The sequence below is a fragment of the Ascaphus truei genome, chromosome 10 (genome assembly GCF_040206685.1).
Source record: "Ascaphus truei isolate aAscTru1 chromosome 10, aAscTru1.hap1, whole genome shotgun sequence".
Classification (NCBI taxonomy): Eukaryota; Metazoa; Chordata; class Amphibia; order Anura; family Ascaphidae; genus Ascaphus; species Ascaphus truei.
In genome coordinates, this window is record NC_134492.1 from 59905996 (window position 1) to 59924366 (window position 18371).

The window sequence follows — 18371 nt, forward strand, 5'->3', positions numbered from 1 at the left end:
GCATGTTATTATATCTCTGTGCATGTTATTATTTCTCTGTGCATGTTATTATTTCTCTGTGCATGTTATTATGTCTCTGTGCATGTTATTATATCTCTGCGTGTTATTATATCTCTGTGCATGTTATTATTTCTCTGTGCATGTTATTATATCTCTGTGCATGTTATTATTTCTCTGTGCATGTTATTATCTCTGTGTTTTATTATAGCTCTGTATGTTATATTATTATAGATCTCTGCATGTTACTATATTTTCTTCCCACAACCCGTTGCTGTGGCAGGTAAGGGTTAATGATTGGCAGTGGGAAGCGGTACCTTCTGAGCACCATCACGCCCCCCCCCGCCCCCCAGCTGTTCTCCAGGGCAGGGAGTTGAGCCCGCTCCGCGCCGCTGCAGATCTCTGCCCCGGGTTTTCCGCACCTCCCAAACCCCTCGCACTGAGCTGAGCAGCGTCTCGCCGCCGCTGCCGGTGACTGTGGCCGCAGTAGTTCTGTGCCAGGGCTGAGATGCAGGGTTATCGCTCGCTCGCTCCCTGCGAGGGGTGACTGCGCCCTCCACCTGCACCAACGTGGGGAGATGTATGGCAGCATGGCAGGGGCATTACTCACCCGCACCCCCATCTCCCACCTCGCCGCCCTGACGCTCCTCCTGGTCACACGTGAGTGGCGATATTTCCCTTCTTGCTTAGAGTGTAAGCTCTGCGGGGCAGAATGGTGCTCTCGTTACCCCTTCCTCCCGTGCTGGGTGTTGTAGTGGAGCGCTGAGTACACTGTCAGCGATATGCAGAAGTGTCATTATTTCATTTGGATGTGGAACTGATGAGTGTTTATATATATATGGAATTTTTTAATATACACTTTTGATACATTTGGACATACATTCATAGTGTCCCCTTAGCCAGTGCAGTGGTAACATTGTGTCTTAGAAAAGGAGGTGACAAGTGTGAATGTGAGGTGTGTGTAAGTGTGATGTTAGCAAGTGTGAGGTGAGTGAGTGTAAGTGTGTTAGTGAGTGTAAGTGTGAGGTGTCATGTTAGCGACCCTAGTGTGAGGTTAGTGAGTGAAAGTGTTAGTGAGTGTAAGTGTGAGGTGTAAGGTTAGCGACCCTAGTGTGAGGTTAGTGGTGTGAGGTTAGTAAGTGTGAGGTGTGTGAGTGTAAGTGTGAGGTTAGTGAGTGAGAGGTGAGCAAAAGTGTGAAGTTGGTGAGTGTAAGTGTGAGGTTAGGGAGTGTAAGTAGTAGGTGTGTGAATGTGAGGATAGCGAGTGGGAGGTGTGTAAGTGGGAGGTGTGAGTGTTAAGGTTAGTGAGTGGGAGGTGTGTGAGTGAAAGTGGGAAGTTAGTGAGTGAAGTGTGAGGTGTGTGAGCGTGAGAATAGCCAGTGTGAATGTGTGTAAGTGGGAGGTATGAGTGGGAGGCGTGTAAGTGTGAGGTTAGTGAATGTAAGTGTGAGATGTGTGAGCATGGGGTTAGTGAGTGTGAGGTGTGTGTAAGTGGGAGGTGTGAGTGTGAAGTTAGCGAGTGTGAGGTGTGTGGAAGTGTGAAGTGTGTTAGAGGTGCGTGAGTGTGAGGTTAGCAAACATGAGGTTAGTGAGTGTAAGTGTGAGGTGTAAGATTAGCGAGTGTAAGGTGAGTGTAAGTGTGAGGTTTAGTGAGTGGGCATGTGACGAGTGTGAGGTGTGTGTAAGTGGGAGGTGTGTGAGTGTAAGTGTGAGGTTAGTGAGTGTAAGTGTGAGGTGTGTGTGTGAGGTGTGTTAGAGGTGTGTGAGTATGCAGTTAGCGAGTGTGAGGTGTGTGAGTGTGAGGTTTAGTGAGTGGGCGTGTGACGAGTGTGAGGTGTGTGTAAGTGGGAGGTGTGTGAGTGTAAGTGTGAGGTTAGTGAGTGTAAGTGTGAGGTGTGTGTGTGAGGTGTGTTAGAGGTGTGTGAGTATGCAGTTAGCGAGTGTGAGGCGTGTGAGTGTGAGGATAGTAAGTGTAAGTGTAAGAGTAAGCGCTGTGTCCTGGTTAGGAGATTGTGTATGTGATATACACCATCCAAACCCCACGGGCAGGACAGCTGTGTGTTGGCTGCGACGGTTCCACTCTGAGCAGTAACACACACCAAGCTGCTCCACCACTAGCTGTATACTGAGTATCCCAAGTCCCAGTGCTGGCAACATGACTTATTTACATATAATGGCTTGGTACACACACAGACACAAACAGACACACATCTAATAACAAGAAGTGTTTTGCTATAGGAAATATGTTTCAAAAGCAGCTGACATCATTTTATTCCTAGCAGTGTATTGCGTTGAACGGGTTAAATATAAAATTACATTGTACACAAGAAAATCTTCATCTACTATGTGTATAGATACGTGTGTGTGTGTGTGTGTGTGTGTGTGTGTGTGTGTGTGTGTGTGTGTGTGTGTGTGTGTATAAAAAAACAATTATTGAAATAAAATAAAAAGTTTAAAAATGTTAAATGGTACAGAACAAAACCAGCACCTACATTTTATACATCGCACCCCCCCCCCCAGATTCCCCAAATAATAATAATGAAATAAAAGTTTAAAAATAAGAAAAATACATGAATAAAAAAAGAAAGGTGTTATAGAAGGAAAATAAATGCACCGGTCATAGCTCCCCCCCCCCCCCCCCCCCCAAACTAATAGGCAGTGAAGACATTCAGTATCTGGCGGGGAAGAGGGGGGCAGGAGAATTAGACAATGATGGATGAAGAGGAAGGGGGGTGACTAACGCAGGTGAAGCGTGCAGGACGGGGGCGCTGGTAATAAAGCAGGCGGAACGCGTCTTTCTGAACAGGACCAGACAATGCTGCTGCAGCCGTGTTTCACTCAACACAAAGCACATGACAGATGTCACTTAAGATCAGGACACAGAGGCAGTGACAGGAGTCCCTTTAATCTAGGTCACCGTCTGTCCGGGCTTCCACGGGAACCACAGGGAAAGAATCCACAATGCGCCCCCGAGCCCCCATTCTTACGTGTGTTATTAAGCGTCCTGCCCGTAATTAGTACACTGCCGGGAAATATAGAATGTAACACACATGAGGCTAGCTAAATTATATTTATTTACATTAGAAAAGAGGCGTCTAAGAGGGGATATGATAACTATATACAAATATATTCGGGGACAATACAAGGAGCTTTCAAAAGAACTATTCATCCCACGGGCAGTACAAAGGACTCGGGGCCATCCCTTAAGGTTGGAGGAAAGGAGATTTCACCAGCAACAAAGGAAAGGGTTCTTTACAGTAAGGGCAGTTACAGTGCGGGGTTCATTACCCATGGAGACTGTGATGGCAGATACAATAGATTGTTCCAAAAAAGTTGTGCATCTTTTTAGATGGGAAAGGTATACAGGGATATACCAAATAAGTATACATGGGAAGGATGTTGATCCAGGGAGTAAACTGATTGTTATTACTGGGCCAGGAAGGAATTTATTTTTCTGATGTGTCACTGGGGTTTGTGTTTGCTTTCCTCTGTATCAATATACTGTAAGTATAGATATAGGATAAAGTATCTGCCGTCTACAATCAGCGGAGCGCAAACTGGAGGGCTCCTGTTATAAATCTGTCAAAATCCTGTTTGTGTGCCTAACATAATGGCTGCTTCAGTCAGTGTAACTCAGCAGCTACAGTGTATTCTTATATTGCTGAAGTAACATGATCTATTTTTACAGTTTGCAGCTCAGAACGCTGTGAACATTGGCAACACATGATTATAAACAAGATAAATGGTTTGCAAATATCTTGCACTGCTGGGAAGGTGGGCTAAAAACAAAACCAGCCACTATTATCTAATCCAGGGGGGTTCAAGAGCGGTTCCTAGAAGCCATTGGGTTCCCCGGGCGTCCCTGAAGGGTTCCCTGCAAATGTTCAGGTCATTTGAAAATTGTACCAACTACAGAAGAATTTACAATGCATCTGATCTCAGACGCGCTATTAGAGAGGGTTGGGGTTCCTTACAATGCATCTGATCTCAGACGCACTATTAGAGAGGGTTGGGGTTCCTTACAATGCATCTGATCTCCGATGCGCTATTAGAGAGGGTTGGGGTTCCTTACAATGCATCTGATCTCAGACACACTATTAGAGAGGGTTGGGGTTCCTTACAATGCATCTGATCTCAGACGCGCTATTAGAGAGGGTGGGGGTTCCTTACAATGCATCTGATCTCTGATGCGCTACTAGAGAGGGTTGGGGTTCCTTACAATGCATCTGATCTCAGACGCGCTATTAGAGAGGGTTGGGGTTCCTTACAATGCATCTGATCTCAGACGCGCTATTAGAGAGGGTTGGGGTTCCTTACAATGCATCTGTTCTCAGACGCGCTATTATAGAGGATTGGGGTTCCTTACAATGCCCCTGATCTCAGATGTGCTATTAGAGAGGGTTGGGGTTCCCTAGAACATCACAATATAATTATAGGGTTCCTTAACCGAAAAACCTTTGAAAACCACTGATCTAAAACTACAGAACTGATTTTTTTTTCTTTTTTAAACCCCATAAGATTTCACTTGTTTTGCTGCTTTAGCCCCAATGCAGTATGGGAAAAAATCTTGAATATGCTCAGCGGTAACAGGGTCTTTAAAAACCGCAGTTCTGCAGCGCCTGGTTTTAAGAAATGACCAGAACCTTACATTCTTTTGACCTCATTTTGCTCAAAAGGTTTTATAGGCAATTCATGTACAAACAGAACCGGGGATAAACCTCTTAGCAAATACATTCTTCAAATAAAATGGAGCACAGTGCACGAATACAAGTTATTTATGGGTATTTTGCACATAAAGCGGATTATTATTTTAATTGATGGGAATAAAATGATATGTAAAAAAGCATTTGAGAGGGAATTGTAATTGAATATAATTTTGCTGGCTGGCTGCCCCGGCCCCCAGGCGTCCTGTAACTGCTTCATCCAACCTGATCCCAGCTAATCGCTTCTGCTCCTTAAAAATGATTTTGAGCAACTGATTTTTCTGCCGCGTCGGTTCACATTTGGGTCTTCTCTCCCGTGGCTGGCAGCTCCCACTGAGTTCTGCAAACTCACAGCCTACGAAAGGTTAATCCCTAAACCGTCGTTTACACTCGCACGAAAGGTCATTACTGGTACGGAAGGAGTGGGATATTTTATAGGGTACTGCTGCTTTTTATTTACAGACTCCGAGTACCCCTACATTTTTATATTTTTTGAAAGCTCTGTACACGTGAAGAAGAGACCTGTGAGGTTTGGACAGCTCTGTACTTTGGAAAGCTGTGTACACATGAATAAGAGACGTGCGATGTTTCAAAAGTTCTGTCAACATGAACAAGGGACCTGTGAGGTTTGGAAAGCTCCGTACATGTGAAGAAGAGACCTGAGAGGTTTGGAAAGCTCTGTACATGCGAAGAAGAGACCTGTGAGGTTTGGAAAGCTCTGTACACGTGAAGAAGAGACCTGTGAGGTTTGAAAAGCTCTGCACATTATAATTTAATGTACGAAAAACTCCCTTGTTGGTTCATTAGTATCATAACCTTCAAAACATTTACAGGACCAATATATTGGAACTAATTGATGACGCAAAATGTGTTTTGGAAATAAGAGTATGAAAGTCTGTTATTTCATCATATATAAGATCAATGACGTCTTGTTGCTTTTGCGTTTGCATGTTTGGCTGGGCAACAGAAGACCGAATTGGTACCCAGTGATAAGACAGGCTGATGCGCTGCCTTTGTGTCAGTAGTTACCATGGTAACCCTTTTGCTGTGAATCAACAGGTTCCCATGGCAACTGATTGGATGGTGAAGCATCTAACGCCATTAGTCTTATCAGACCCCTGCCCCTGTGCAGTGATAATGACATTTAATGCGTATTTATTCACAATGTCTATTTCATTCAAAACAACAATAGCAGATAGTCTTATAAGATATCTGGTGGATGGACAGAAAAATAGCTTTTAGACAGAGAATAAGTGTAGAAAATGGTAAATAAAAGAAAAATCAACATTCATGACTGTATATTAAAGAGACTAATGCAATATTAATATTATGCCGGTCAGTAAGAAAGTATCGGCACTCTGGGTTTGCAAATAAGAAATGAGTTATACTCCGTACCGCCTTATACCAGCGTACCTCCAAATTACTGTAATTAATCAGGAAATTAGGCTACATCTGCCATTGGGTTGAGGGGATCTTGAGTTGGGTTTGAGGGGATCTTGAGTTGGCTTTGAGGGGATCTTGAGTTGGCTTTGAGTGGATCTTGAGTTGGGTTTGAGGGGATCTTGAGTTGGGCTTGAGGGGATCTTGAGTTGGGCTTGAGGGGATCTTGAGTTGGGCTTGAGGGGATCTTGAGTTGGGCTTGAGGGGATCTTGAGTTGGGCTTGAGGGGACCTTGAGTTGGGCTTGAGGGGATCTTGAGTTGGGCTTGAGGGGATCTTGAGTTCAGTTGAGGGGATCTTGAGTTCAGTTGAGGGGATCTTGAGTTCAGTTGAGGGGATCTTGAGTTCAGTTGAGGGGCTCTTGAGTTCAGTTGAGGGGATCTTGAGTTCAGTTGAGGGGATCTTGAGTTCAGTTGAGGGGAACTTCAGTGGAACTTCAGTTGAGGGGAACATGATTTGGGTTGAAGTTGGCATGAACACTTGACCTTCCTCTTAACCATATCTTCTTCCTTGTAGAGTCTCTGTGTGCCAAGGATATCCCGCAGTGCCTATCTTCTCCCTGCGAGGAGGACTCGCCTTGCGCCAATGAAGGGGGCTGTGAGCGAGCCACAGATCCCTGCCTCTCGAACCCGTGCCCACTGAATGCCACGTGCCAGGTCTCCTTCAACGCCCAGACCTTTGCATGCCAGTGTCCCACGGGGTATGGTGGGAAGAACTGCGATATACCCATGGAGAGATGTGAACAGAACCTTTGCAGACACGGGGGTCAGTGCTACGTAAGTCACGGAGGTCTCACGTGTGTGTGTGCCACGGGCTACAAGGGGAGTTACTGCGAGACGCCGACGGACGAGTGCCTGTGGAACCCCTGCTTTAATGGGGCGGTGTGCAGGGATAAAGGGGATGGACGCTCCTGCTACTGTGTCCCCGGTTTCCAGGGGACGCTGTGTGACATCGAGGTCAACGAGTGTGTCTCTCAGCCCTGCCGCAACGGAGCCACGTGCCTTAACCTGATTGGACGATACGCCTGTGTTTGCCCGGCAGAGTATACAGGTAACTTGGAACACAAATATTAATATAAACCCCCCTCCAATATGAAACATAGTCAAATCTGCCATTGCATGAGAATGTCAAATCTCCTAGAAGGAAGCAGCGGCCATTTTATTCTATCCCTGGTTGCCGACCGCTCCAGAGAGCCACTGCGCAAACAATAAAGCAATCCTACATTACGCTTCAGTCACGTGTCATTCAGCTGTTCCTCTGCAGGCAAGGATTCTGGGTAGTGACATGCAAAAAAGCACACTGTGTGTGTCACTTTTAGCTTCCAATCCATTTTATTATGTGATTTCCCTAGAGCTTTTGCATACAGTACATCATTACACAGCATGTACAGCTCTGCCCGTGTCAAGGCAGAGTAGTTGAACCTGTAAAGCCCTGATTTGTGCTGTGTCTCCAGGCTCTGGGCTCTTTCTCCCACTCCGTGACCAGTAGCCTGCACCAAGCCACTGGGGGAGGGGGAGGGGGGGGAATCAGGCCAATTTAAATCTTCTCTTTCATTTTCACCCCTGACACTGGCAGAAAAAAAATGTAATTACTGAGCACGGGAGGAGGCGGCGGCGGGGAGAGATACATACGTGTGTGTGACATGTATCCCTGTCCTTCACTGGCACGGTCTGTGGGGTTATAAGGAGAGGTCATATGGGGTAATAGGAGGAGTTATAGGGAGGGGTTATATGGGGTAATAGGAGTTATAGGGAGCGGTTATATGGGGTAATAGGAGGAGTTATAGGGAGCGGTTATATGGGGTAATAGGGGGAGTTATAGGGAGCGGTTATATGGGGTAATAGGAGGAGTTATAGGGAGCGGTTATATGGGGTAATAGGAGGAGTTATAGGGAGAGGTCATATGGGGTAATAGAAGTTATAGGGAGCAGTTATATGGGGTAATAGGAGTTATAGGGAGCGGTTATATGGGGTAATAGGAGGAGTTATAGGGAGCAGTTATATGGGGTAATAGGAGGAATTATAGGGAGAGGTTATTTGGGGTAATAGGAGGAGTTATAAGGGGGATTATATGGGGTAATAGGAGGAGTTATAGGGAGCGGTTATATGGAGTAATAGAAGTTATAGGGAGCGGTTATATGGAGTAATAGAAGTTATAGGGAGAGGTTATATGGGGTAATAGAAGTTATAGGGAGCGGTTATATGGAGTAATAGAAGTTATAGGGAGCGGTTATATGGAGTAATAGAAGTTATAGGGAGAGGTTATATGGGGTAATAGAAGTTATAGGGAGAGGTTATATGGGGTAATAGAAGTTATAGGGAGAGGTTATATGGGGTAATAGAAGTTATAGGGAGAGGTTATATGGGGTAATAGAAGTTATAGGGAGAGGTTATATGGAGTAATAGAAGTTATAGGGAGAGGTTATATGGGGTAATAGAAGTTATAGGGAGAGGTTATATGGGGTAATAGAAGTTATAGGGAGAGGTTATATGGGGTAATAGAAGTTATAGGGAGAGGTTATATGGGGTAGTATTGGAAATACTAACAGTGTTGATCAAAAAAGATTTGATCAGAAAGGTTTCCCCCTATACACAGCACTCAAATCATATATAGAGATGAAGGAGAGCAAAGGATGCACTGCAACTGGAAAGGTATTTGGAAAAAATATTGGGCAAACTCCAAAATAAAATAGAGGGTATTTAATGAATGGACTCACAAATGCGTGTACATGACAGCCGCACCAACGCGTTTCATCCCGCAGGACTTTATTGATAAAGTCCTGCGGGACGAAACGCGTTGGTGCGGCTGTCATGTACACCCATTTGTGAGTCCATTCATTAAATACCCTCTATTTTATTTTGGAGTTTGCTCAATATTTTTTCCAAATACCTTTCCAGTTACAGTGCATCCTTTGCTCTCCTTCATCTTTATTGCTTCAACACTCCAGGATTGCACGCAGAGGAACCACCATCCGGCTTCGGTGCTCCAGACCTCAGGATACCCCCAGGGCAGGTAATGGGCACTAGCCCTTATCTTATTACCTGAGACCCCTATGGGGATGTTTATGCTCTAAGTGTGGGATGTGCATTATTGACCATCTTTGCGGTAGTCAGGCAGACTGACCGCTAGGTCTTTATTTTTGCCCCCCCCCCCCTTATATGATGATGCTATATATATGAGCCTATGGATTAAATACTGTGTTCCTACTTTTGGATTATTTCTCTCAACTATCAAGATGTATGTGTGCACACACGGTTATTGAGCGTCGCTCTACCTACTCTCTTCCTCAAATCATATATAGTCTATTGATGGACAAACAAATGGTCCTGCAGATATGCTGCGAAAAACTGATAAGTATCCCAGAATCACCGTGGAAAACAAAAATAATAAAACTTTATTACGTCTACATAGATCATTAAAAACACAAATACATTATTAACACTCCCCATATTGTAGTGGCTGATATGAATAAATATCGTAGTGATAAGGTAAGTATAATTAATTAATGTCTTGATTTATTCATATCCTCACATCCAAATTGTAACAATCAGAGAAAGGTTTGTAATACGCTAAGTGTATTCAATGTCAGTACAATAAACGATATCAAAGGTGGTGTTTGAATATAGGGTAATCACTAGTAATAATTCTCTCTGTATGTCCCATAAGATGCGGATGGGAAAACCCCTTCAAAACAGTATTGAAGGGGTTTTATTATTTTTGATTTCCACTGTGATTCTGGGATACTTACCAGTTTTTTGCAGCATATCTGCAGGACCATTTGTTAGTCCATCAATAGACTATATATGATTTGAGTGCTGTGTATAGGGGGAAAACTTTCTGATCAACACTGTTAATATCCTATATTTACCCTCTAAGCACCAATCATTTACTCTGAGTAGATACACATATGGTGACTGCGGTCTCTTTTACATATTCAGTAGTATTGGAAATACATAATAATGTAGATTTGGAGAGTCTGGGACTTGGCAGCGATAGAGAACATCGTCAGGCTGGGCATTTCTATCAGTAAGGTGAGGGGCGGTTTGGTACTTCTTTGTGACCCTGTGACCTTCTCCGTCCTTTCCAAGGGACAGACTGTGAGCTGGAGGTGGACGAGTGTTCGTCGGGTCCCTGTCTGAACGACGCCGCCTGCCACGACTCTCTGGGCGGCTTCTCCTGTACCTGCCCTGCTGGCTTCCGCGGTGACCTCTGCCAACTAGACGTTGACGAGTGCGCCAGCTGTCCGTGCCTGAATGGGGGGCACTGCGTGGATGGTAACAATGGGTGGGTCACCACATGGACCTCAAACAAGTGCTCCTTTTGGACCACAAAAGTATTGAGCAGCCAAGAGCTGCTCTCGGCTTCCCTAGCGCCGCCATCTTTAAATAACCCGTGTTGATTTGCAGGTACACCTGTGACTGCGACGGGGTGGGATTCATCGGTTTGCACTGTGAGACGCCGGCACCGTTGTGCTGGTCACAGCCGTGCCACCATCACGCCACCTGCCTAGAGGATTCTGGGAGTTTCACGTGTCTCTGCTGGCCAGGTAATCTCCTATTTATTATAGAGGGTCGTGGGTTCAGCCAATCGGAATGCAGAACGGCGTCTTATACCCCCCATGAGTCTCTTATCTGTATGTTTGGGGTACTGTTGCAGGGTACATGCAACCGCACACACGGGTTCTCTTGATAAGGCTTATTTATTGAGCCTTAAAAACATACAGCACACAAAAACAAAATAGCTTCTCTTCAGCATACAAAAACAAAATAGCTTCTCTTTAGCATAGGTATGACGGTAACTTTGTAACAGGCTATAATAATACACCAAAAATATAACTGGGTTGAACTGAACGAGGCTTAGATATGATAAAATATCATTTATTCCTTGAAAAAGGTGAACACAACAGATTATACAAATAACAGACAAAATATAGACACTTACTGAAAGGTTTGGACAAGAAAGCCACCAGGATACAGGATGGACCATTTCTTCCATAATTCAGGTTCAGATGTAGACATCACGGCAATACATGAAGATCATGAAGACCATGCATGAAGACAATTGAGTAAAGGCTGACTTATATACCATTTCAACCCTTTACTCTTAACCCTAGGTGCCGAGTTGGCTAGAAAAATCTCTTTGAAGTAGATTTTGGCTTCCCCTGTAAGTGTGAAGTACCACACTTAAAAACACTCAGCTCCTTTTGTACCCGGCCCTAGTATAAACAATCAGGGCAGTTAACTTTTGATCACTTTGGATCACAGGGCTATGCTAATTCTTTCAGGATGCTCTTCCTGCCCTATTAGCATAGCAGATGGGGTCTGCATTTTCAGAGCAGATCAAAAATCCCATATACACTTTAATATTTACACATATTAAAATACCCGGTTCTGGTAGGCCCAGCGGGTCCAAACTTTCCAGACCTTAATGCCGGAAGTGGTACACTATAGGGTCCAAGTTTCAGCCCGCTGCGACCTTCGGAACCGGAGATATACAATTGACTTACAATGGGAAACCGCTGCTCCTCCTCTCGGACGCCACCTGCTGGTCGTCGCTGGAAAACGGGTCCAAAACCGCTACTTCTGCCATTAGAAAGCATGGAGGCTCAATGGCGACCTATGGACGGCTGCAAAATGGAGCCTGAAAAGGTGGGAAAAGGGAACAAAGGGCTATAATCACTAAATTAACCTTAACCCCTTCCCTCCCGCATCAATCCTAGTGTATGTGTGAGTGCAAACACCAGGATAACACAATACAGTTATACAGGGGAATAAACATTTGGATACTGAAGCAAGGTAAAAACACATTACTGGACCTCAGTCCAGTTAACCCCTTGCTTCCCAGGTGAGAGTAGAGGGGGACCAAATGGGGTGTAACCCCTTTAATCCCGGGCCAAATCCTCTCTCTCATGACAATAGGAAACAAGGCAGCTTGTCTTCAGCATGCAGGACACAGACAGTTCATCACACATGTACTTTGAAAACAGACCTTATAGCAGTAATCTCTTCAGTATTTCAGTCCTGTCTCCTGACCAGCTAGCCTGCATGTGTGTACAGCCTGGGGGTTTTAAAACACCTTGATTATGCAGCTGGGGTCAGACTAATTAAGCAGCCCTTCTCAACTGAAACTTAACCTCATCACTGCTGCACTGCAAGCCTAAACATAGGCTTGCCAGGTCTATGGCTGGTGACGTTCATTCACCCTGTCACAGGTACAAAGTATCACTCCTTATATATTTTAACAACTACTTTTTTTTAATATTGACACAAAGCGTAACCAACCAGCGCCAGCTTCACAATCAGTGAGCCAGCTAACCTGGTGAGTCCAGGCGGCTGAAACGGCTGTCTCTGAGCGGGTCCACAGGCTCTGCACTCCCTTATCCCAGGCTGAGCAGCACAGGCGGTGTAAGGCTAGGTCCCCGGTGGTGACAGCGGCGCATGCGACAGCGTGCACACCGCACACCAGTCACTAACTTCAATCGGGCAGGCCCCAGTGTCTCCTTGCGTGATGGCTCACGCAGTGCGGTGCTGTCAGCCAGCAGGGGAGACAACACGCTGGGAGCCAATGCGAGGGCAGATAGCTTGGCCCAATGGGAGTGCTGCGCTTTGAGCTCCTGGGCTGCGCCCCCTCCTCTGTTTTGGCAACGCCCCCCACGCCTCCCACCGCTCCCTACAGACCGCAGATCGCGGTTTTAAGCTGTGCTCGCGCCGCCAGGAAGCCAGGCGCGCATGCGGCACCCTCCACCGGGGACTTAGCCTAAGAAAGCGGCCACGCTCATGCTTGAGAGCAGTGACGTCATCAACTCTCCAAGCATGAGCGCTCGCTGTCCTTCTGCATTTTGTGAGCGTGTGGGCCGTGGCGTTTAAGGGAGGGGGCATGTCATTGGCTGGATCGGGGCGTGTTATTGAAGGAACTATCGTGACGTAATTTTGGATCATGTGACCCTTCTGAGCGCTTGGAAATCAATCTTCCATGTCGCCCCAGGCGCTGAGCATTGCCGAGCGTACATGTACGTGCGAAGCGTCAGCGTGGCCATGCTCATTAGATTACATTAATGTGAGCGCGCCAAGCATGAGCGCGCTTAGCGGCAGTGTGGATGCAGCCTAGCACAGCTGGAGACATCCGTCCTCAAATTGGATAGGAATGCAAAAGCGACACCCACGCCTGTCCCCACCCACAATCCTCGTCTGCGGGTCGGCCGCGTGCGACATGAAAAATGGCGGTATTAACCCTTCCACCTCCTCCTACAGGGTACACGGGCTCCGTGTGCGAGACGGATATTTCCGAATGCAGCGGCCGGCCCTGTCTGCATGGCGGCGAGTGCGTGGAGCTGACGTGGTCCCAGAGATATACAGGCGTGTCGCGAGAGGCCACGCACGCGGGAACCCCGGCATACGTGTGCAAGTGTCGGAGCGGATTTAGCGGTAAGTCCCCAAGCGGCTGTTGAACAGACGTAGTGATGCGGCGCTTTATTTTAGGGGTGTGGTACTCTTTTAATGTGCAATCAACCTTTTTGAGAGATATACAGTTGTGTGAAAAAGAAAGTGCACCCTCTTTGAATTCTATGGTTTTACATATCAGGATATAATAACAATCATCTGTTCCTTAGCAGGTCTTAAAATTGGGTAAATACAACCTCAGATGAACAACAACACATGACATTTTACACCGTGTCATGATTTAACAAAAATAAAGCCAAAATGGAGAAGCCATGTGTGAAAAACTAAGTACACCTTATGATTCAATAGCTTGTAGAACCACCTTTAGCAGCAATAACTTGAAGTAATCGTTTTCTGTATGACTTTATCAGTCTCTCACATCGTTGTGGAGGAATTTTGGCCCACTCTTCTTTACAACGTTGCTTCAGTTCATTAAGGTTTGCGGGCATTAGTTTATGCACAGCTCTCTTAAGGTCCAGCCACAGCATTTCAATCGGGTTGAGGTTTGGACTTTGACTGGGCTATTGCAACACCTTGATTCTTTTCTTTTTCAGCCATTCGGTTGTAGATTTGCTGGTGTGCTTGGGATCATTGTCATGTTGCATGACCCAATTTCGGCCAAGCTTTAGCTGTCGGACAGATGGCCTCACATTTGACTCTAGAATACTTTGGTATACAGAGGAGTTCATGGTCCACTCAATGACTATGAAACAGAGAAAAACCCGGGCGCTCCCTGATTGAGTTCTTAAGAACAGGGGCAATGTGACAATGAACTTTACAACCTTATAGACAAAGGTCCCCTCTGGTTCGTCTTCTTGTCCTATGGCTCAGACCCCAATAGGATCCTTATCCAGGATCCTTATTTGTACAGGGATATAGAGAGAAAAAAGGGGGAGCACAGGTTGAAGAATTTGGGGTATCTAGAGTATCTAAATAGATATTTGTGGGTGTGCTTGAAAGATATATTAAATCACTTACACGGCCTTGTGTAAATGCTCTCACAGCAAGGTTTACTTGTCTTAGTGTTCTCTTGGTCGGTTGCCTTCTTCTTTCCAGGACTTGGTTTTCTTTCTGGATATCTTCAATAGTCCTCGGCTTACAATGTGGATATCTCCCTCGGAGTGAACAGATTGAAAAACAGTGGTTTAGAGGGGAATACAGACAGTACTGATCAAGTCCAATTTTTTAGCTCTAAATGCATATATATATAAAGGCAGTAATTACTGCCAGCACTCACACGGGCTAGTGTGAGTACAATCCTAGGGGAAGGTATCTTTTTATCCCAGTCTGGTCTTTACACGTAGTGATCTATAGGTGTAATAAGGGTCCAGTATTGAGTGATATATATAAATCAAATAATACTCACACGGCCTTGTGTATTTACTCACACAAGGCCGTGTGAGTATTATGGCTGAATATTTCTTTATTTCGGCAAGGGGCACGGTGTATCAGACTGCAAATTACCATCACCTATACTCACTGCACACCTGGATCGCAAATCCCCACCTTCCTTCTAATACTACATCTACGGGCATATTCATTGTTATTGCTTATATGAAGATATTTGTTCTGGCTGTGAAGCACTAGTTTGAGACTGACAGTCCCAATATCTATTGGCTGTGCTCAAAGCTGTGACCATGCAGCAAGCTCAAGCCTGTAGGGAACCATGTTTATGGTTTTGAAGCAAAAGGTGGCACTTTGTGCACATTTGCATGTCATTTCCCAGAATCCCTTGCTGCAGTGGAAGTGCTGTGTGCTGGGTGATAATGGTGAAAGGCGGGGCTGCAGACCTGTCTAAGACATGCAGATGAGCAACAGTAATATTTCCATTTGCTATTTAAATAAAGAGATCCATTACAAACAACTGTAATATTTCCCCTTTTGGACAGGAGATTTTGCTGCCACCTTGTGGCGATAAATAGAATTGTTTTTTGCGAAATGATTTTTACACGTGCTATTGTTATTTGCGGTATGGTGGGGGGTTGTTTGGTCCCTTTTTTACCCACCATAACGTGTATAATGTGTATCCCAGCCTCATGTTGCACAGCCAGTATAAGTAACCTGCCTCACACTGATCAGACCCAAAAGGTGGAACATCCCTTGAGTGGGTTACTGGCTCTGCACTTCTGTAACTGTGTAATGCGGCAGACGTGAACGTATGGGGGTTCCTGTTAAGAAGGATAGGACGTAAAGAGTGTGTGCTCGTTTGCATGTCATTACCCAGAATCCCTGGCTGCAGGGGAAGCAGTGTATGCTAAGAGATAATGGGGAAGGGCAGGGTGGCAGACCTGGCTGAGACGTCGGACTGCGCACACGCGTTGGGTTGTTATTTACTATTTGGTAAAACAGCAAAATGCAACTTTTTAAAAAAAATTCTTTAACACAAACCATGGTTCAGGTATGTATTCTACGTATGTACAGAGCTTTCCAAACCTATGTACATGTGAAGAAGAGACCTGTGAGATTTGAAATGCTCTGTACATGTGAAAAAAGACTTGTGAGATTTGGAAAGCTCTGTATACGTGATGAAGAGACCTGTGAGGTTTCGAAAGCTCTGTAATGTGAAGAAGAGACCTGTGAGGTTTGGAAAGCTCTGCACACATGAAGAAGAGACCTGTGAGATTTGGAAAGCTCTGTACATGTGATGAAGAGACCTGTGCGGTTTGGAAAGCTTTGTACACGTGAAGAAGAGACCTGTGAGGTTTGGGAAGCTGTGTACAAGTGAAGAAGAGACCTGTGAGGTCTGGAATCCTGTGAACAAATGAAAAAGAGACCTGTGAGACTTTGAAAGCTCTGTACACGTGAAGAAGAGACCTGTGAGGTTTGGAAAGCTCTGTACAAGTGAAGAAGAGACCTGTGAGGTTTGAAAAGCTCTGAACATGTGAAGAAGAGACCTGTGAGACTCTGAAAGCTCTGTACAAGTGAAGAAGAGACCTGCGAGGTTTGGAAAGCTCTTTACACATGAAGAACAGACCCGTGAGGTTTGGAAAGCTCTGTACATGTGAAGAAGAGACCTGTGAGGTTTGGAAAGCTCTGTACACGTGAAAAAGAGACCTGTGAGGTTTGGAAAGCTCTGTACATGTGATGAAGAGACCTGTGAGGTTTGGAAAGCTATGTACACATGAAGAAGAGACTTGTGAGGTTTGGAACGGTCTGTACATGTGAAGAAGAGAAATGTGAGGTTTGGAAAGCTTTGTACACGTGAAGAAGAGACGTGAGGTTTGGAAAGCTCTGTACACGTGAAAAAGAGACCTATGAGGTTTGGAAAGCTCTGTACACGTGAAGAGACCTGTGAGGTTTGGAACGGTCTGTACGGTTGAAGAAGAGACCTGTGAGGTTTGGAAAGCTCTGTACATGTGAAGTAGACACCTGTGAGGGTTGGAAAGCTCTGTACACGTGAAGAAGAGACTTGTGAGGTTTGGAAAGCTCTGTACGCATGAAGAAACCTGTGAGGTTTGGAAAGCTCTGTACACATGAAAAAGAGACCTGTGAGGTTTGGAAAGCTCTGTACAGGTTAAGAGGAGACCTGTAAGGTTTGGAAATCTCTGTACATGTGAAGAAGAGACCTGTGAGGTTCTGAAAGCTCTATACATGTGAAGTAGAGACCAGTGAGGTTTGGAAAGCTCTGTACATGTGAAGAAGAGACCAGTGAGGTTTGGAAAGCTCTGTAGACGTGAAGAAGAGACCTGTGAGGTTTGGAAACATTAACCTTTCGCTGAGTATAACAGTTATTTCCATGGTGGCACATCTGATTTCGGGGGATCTCGCCCTCTCTCTACATCTGCCTCAATATTGACCCAATGAAAACCCAGCAGCTACGCCCCACATTCCCTCCCGTTCCCCCACGTTCCCCCACGTTCCCTCCCGTTCCCTCCCGTTCCCCCACGTTCCCTCCCGTTCCCCCACGTTCCCTCCCGTTCCCGCCCGTTCCCTCCCGTTCCCCCACGTTCCCTCCCGTTCCCCCACGTTCCCCCCCGTTCCCTCCCGTTCCCTCCCGTTCCCCCACGTTCCCTCACGTTCCCTCCCGTTCCCCCACGTTCCCTGCCGTTCCCCCACGTTCCCTCCCGTTCCCCCACGTTCCCCCACGTTCCCTCCCGTTCCCCCACGTTCCCCCACGTTCCCTCCCATTCCCCCACGTTCCCTCCCGTTCCCCCACGTTCCCTCCCGTTCCCCCACGTTCCCCCACATTCCCTCCCGTTCCTTTCCATTCCTTCCCGTTCCCCCACGTTCCCTCCCGTTCCCCCACATTCCCTCACGTTCCCCCATGTTCCCTCCCGTTCCCCCCGTTCCCTCCCGTTCCCCCACGTTCCCTCCCGTTCCCCCACGTTCCCTCCCATTCCCCCCCGTTCCCTCACGTTCCCTCCCGTTCCCCCACGTTCCCTCACGTTCCCTGTGAGACGTTGAAATCTCTGTGCATGTGAAAAAGAGACCTGTGAGGTTTGGAAAGCATTGTACATGTGAAGAAGAGACCAGTGAGGTTTGGAAAGCTCTGTAGACTTGAAGAAGAGACCTGTGAGGTTTGGAAACATTAACCCTTCGCTGAGTATAACTGTTATTTCCATGGTGGCACATCTGATTTCGGGGGATCTCGCCCTCTCTCTGCACCTGCCTCAATATTGACTCAATGAAAACCCAGCAGCTACGCCCCACATTCCCCCACGTTCCCCCACGTTCCCCCATGTTCCCTCCCGTTCCCGCCCGTTCCCCCACGTTCCCTCCCGTTCCCCCCCGTTCCCTCCCGTTCCCTCCCGTTCCCCCACGTTCCCTCCCGTTCCCCCACGTTCCCTCCCGTT

The 18371-nt window shown here is 46.2% G+C and overlaps 1 protein-coding gene across 5 annotated transcripts in view; it reads left to right on the forward strand.

Moving 5' to 3' along the window:
* Positions 1-395: 395 nt before the first annotated feature.
* CRB1 (crumbs cell polarity complex component 1) overlaps positions 396-18371 on the forward strand; it is a 70595-nt gene continuing 52619 nt past the window's right edge. For 3 of the 5 annotated variants that reach the window (XM_075617043.1, XM_075617045.1, XM_075617048.1), the window contains exons 1-5: positions 397-657; positions 6656-7189; positions 10228-10423; positions 10546-10685; positions 13390-13563. In XM_075617043.1, coding sequence (XP_075473158.1) covers positions 576-657; positions 6656-7189; positions 10228-10423; positions 10546-10685; positions 13390-13563 — 1126 coding nt within the window. In that variant the 5' untranslated portion in view covers positions 397-575. Of the gene's footprint in view, positions 658-6655; positions 7190-10227; positions 10424-10545; positions 10686-13389; positions 13564-18371 lie in introns of all 5 variants that reach the window. The other 2 variants (XM_075617047.1, XM_075617046.1) reach the window with 2 other exon arrangements.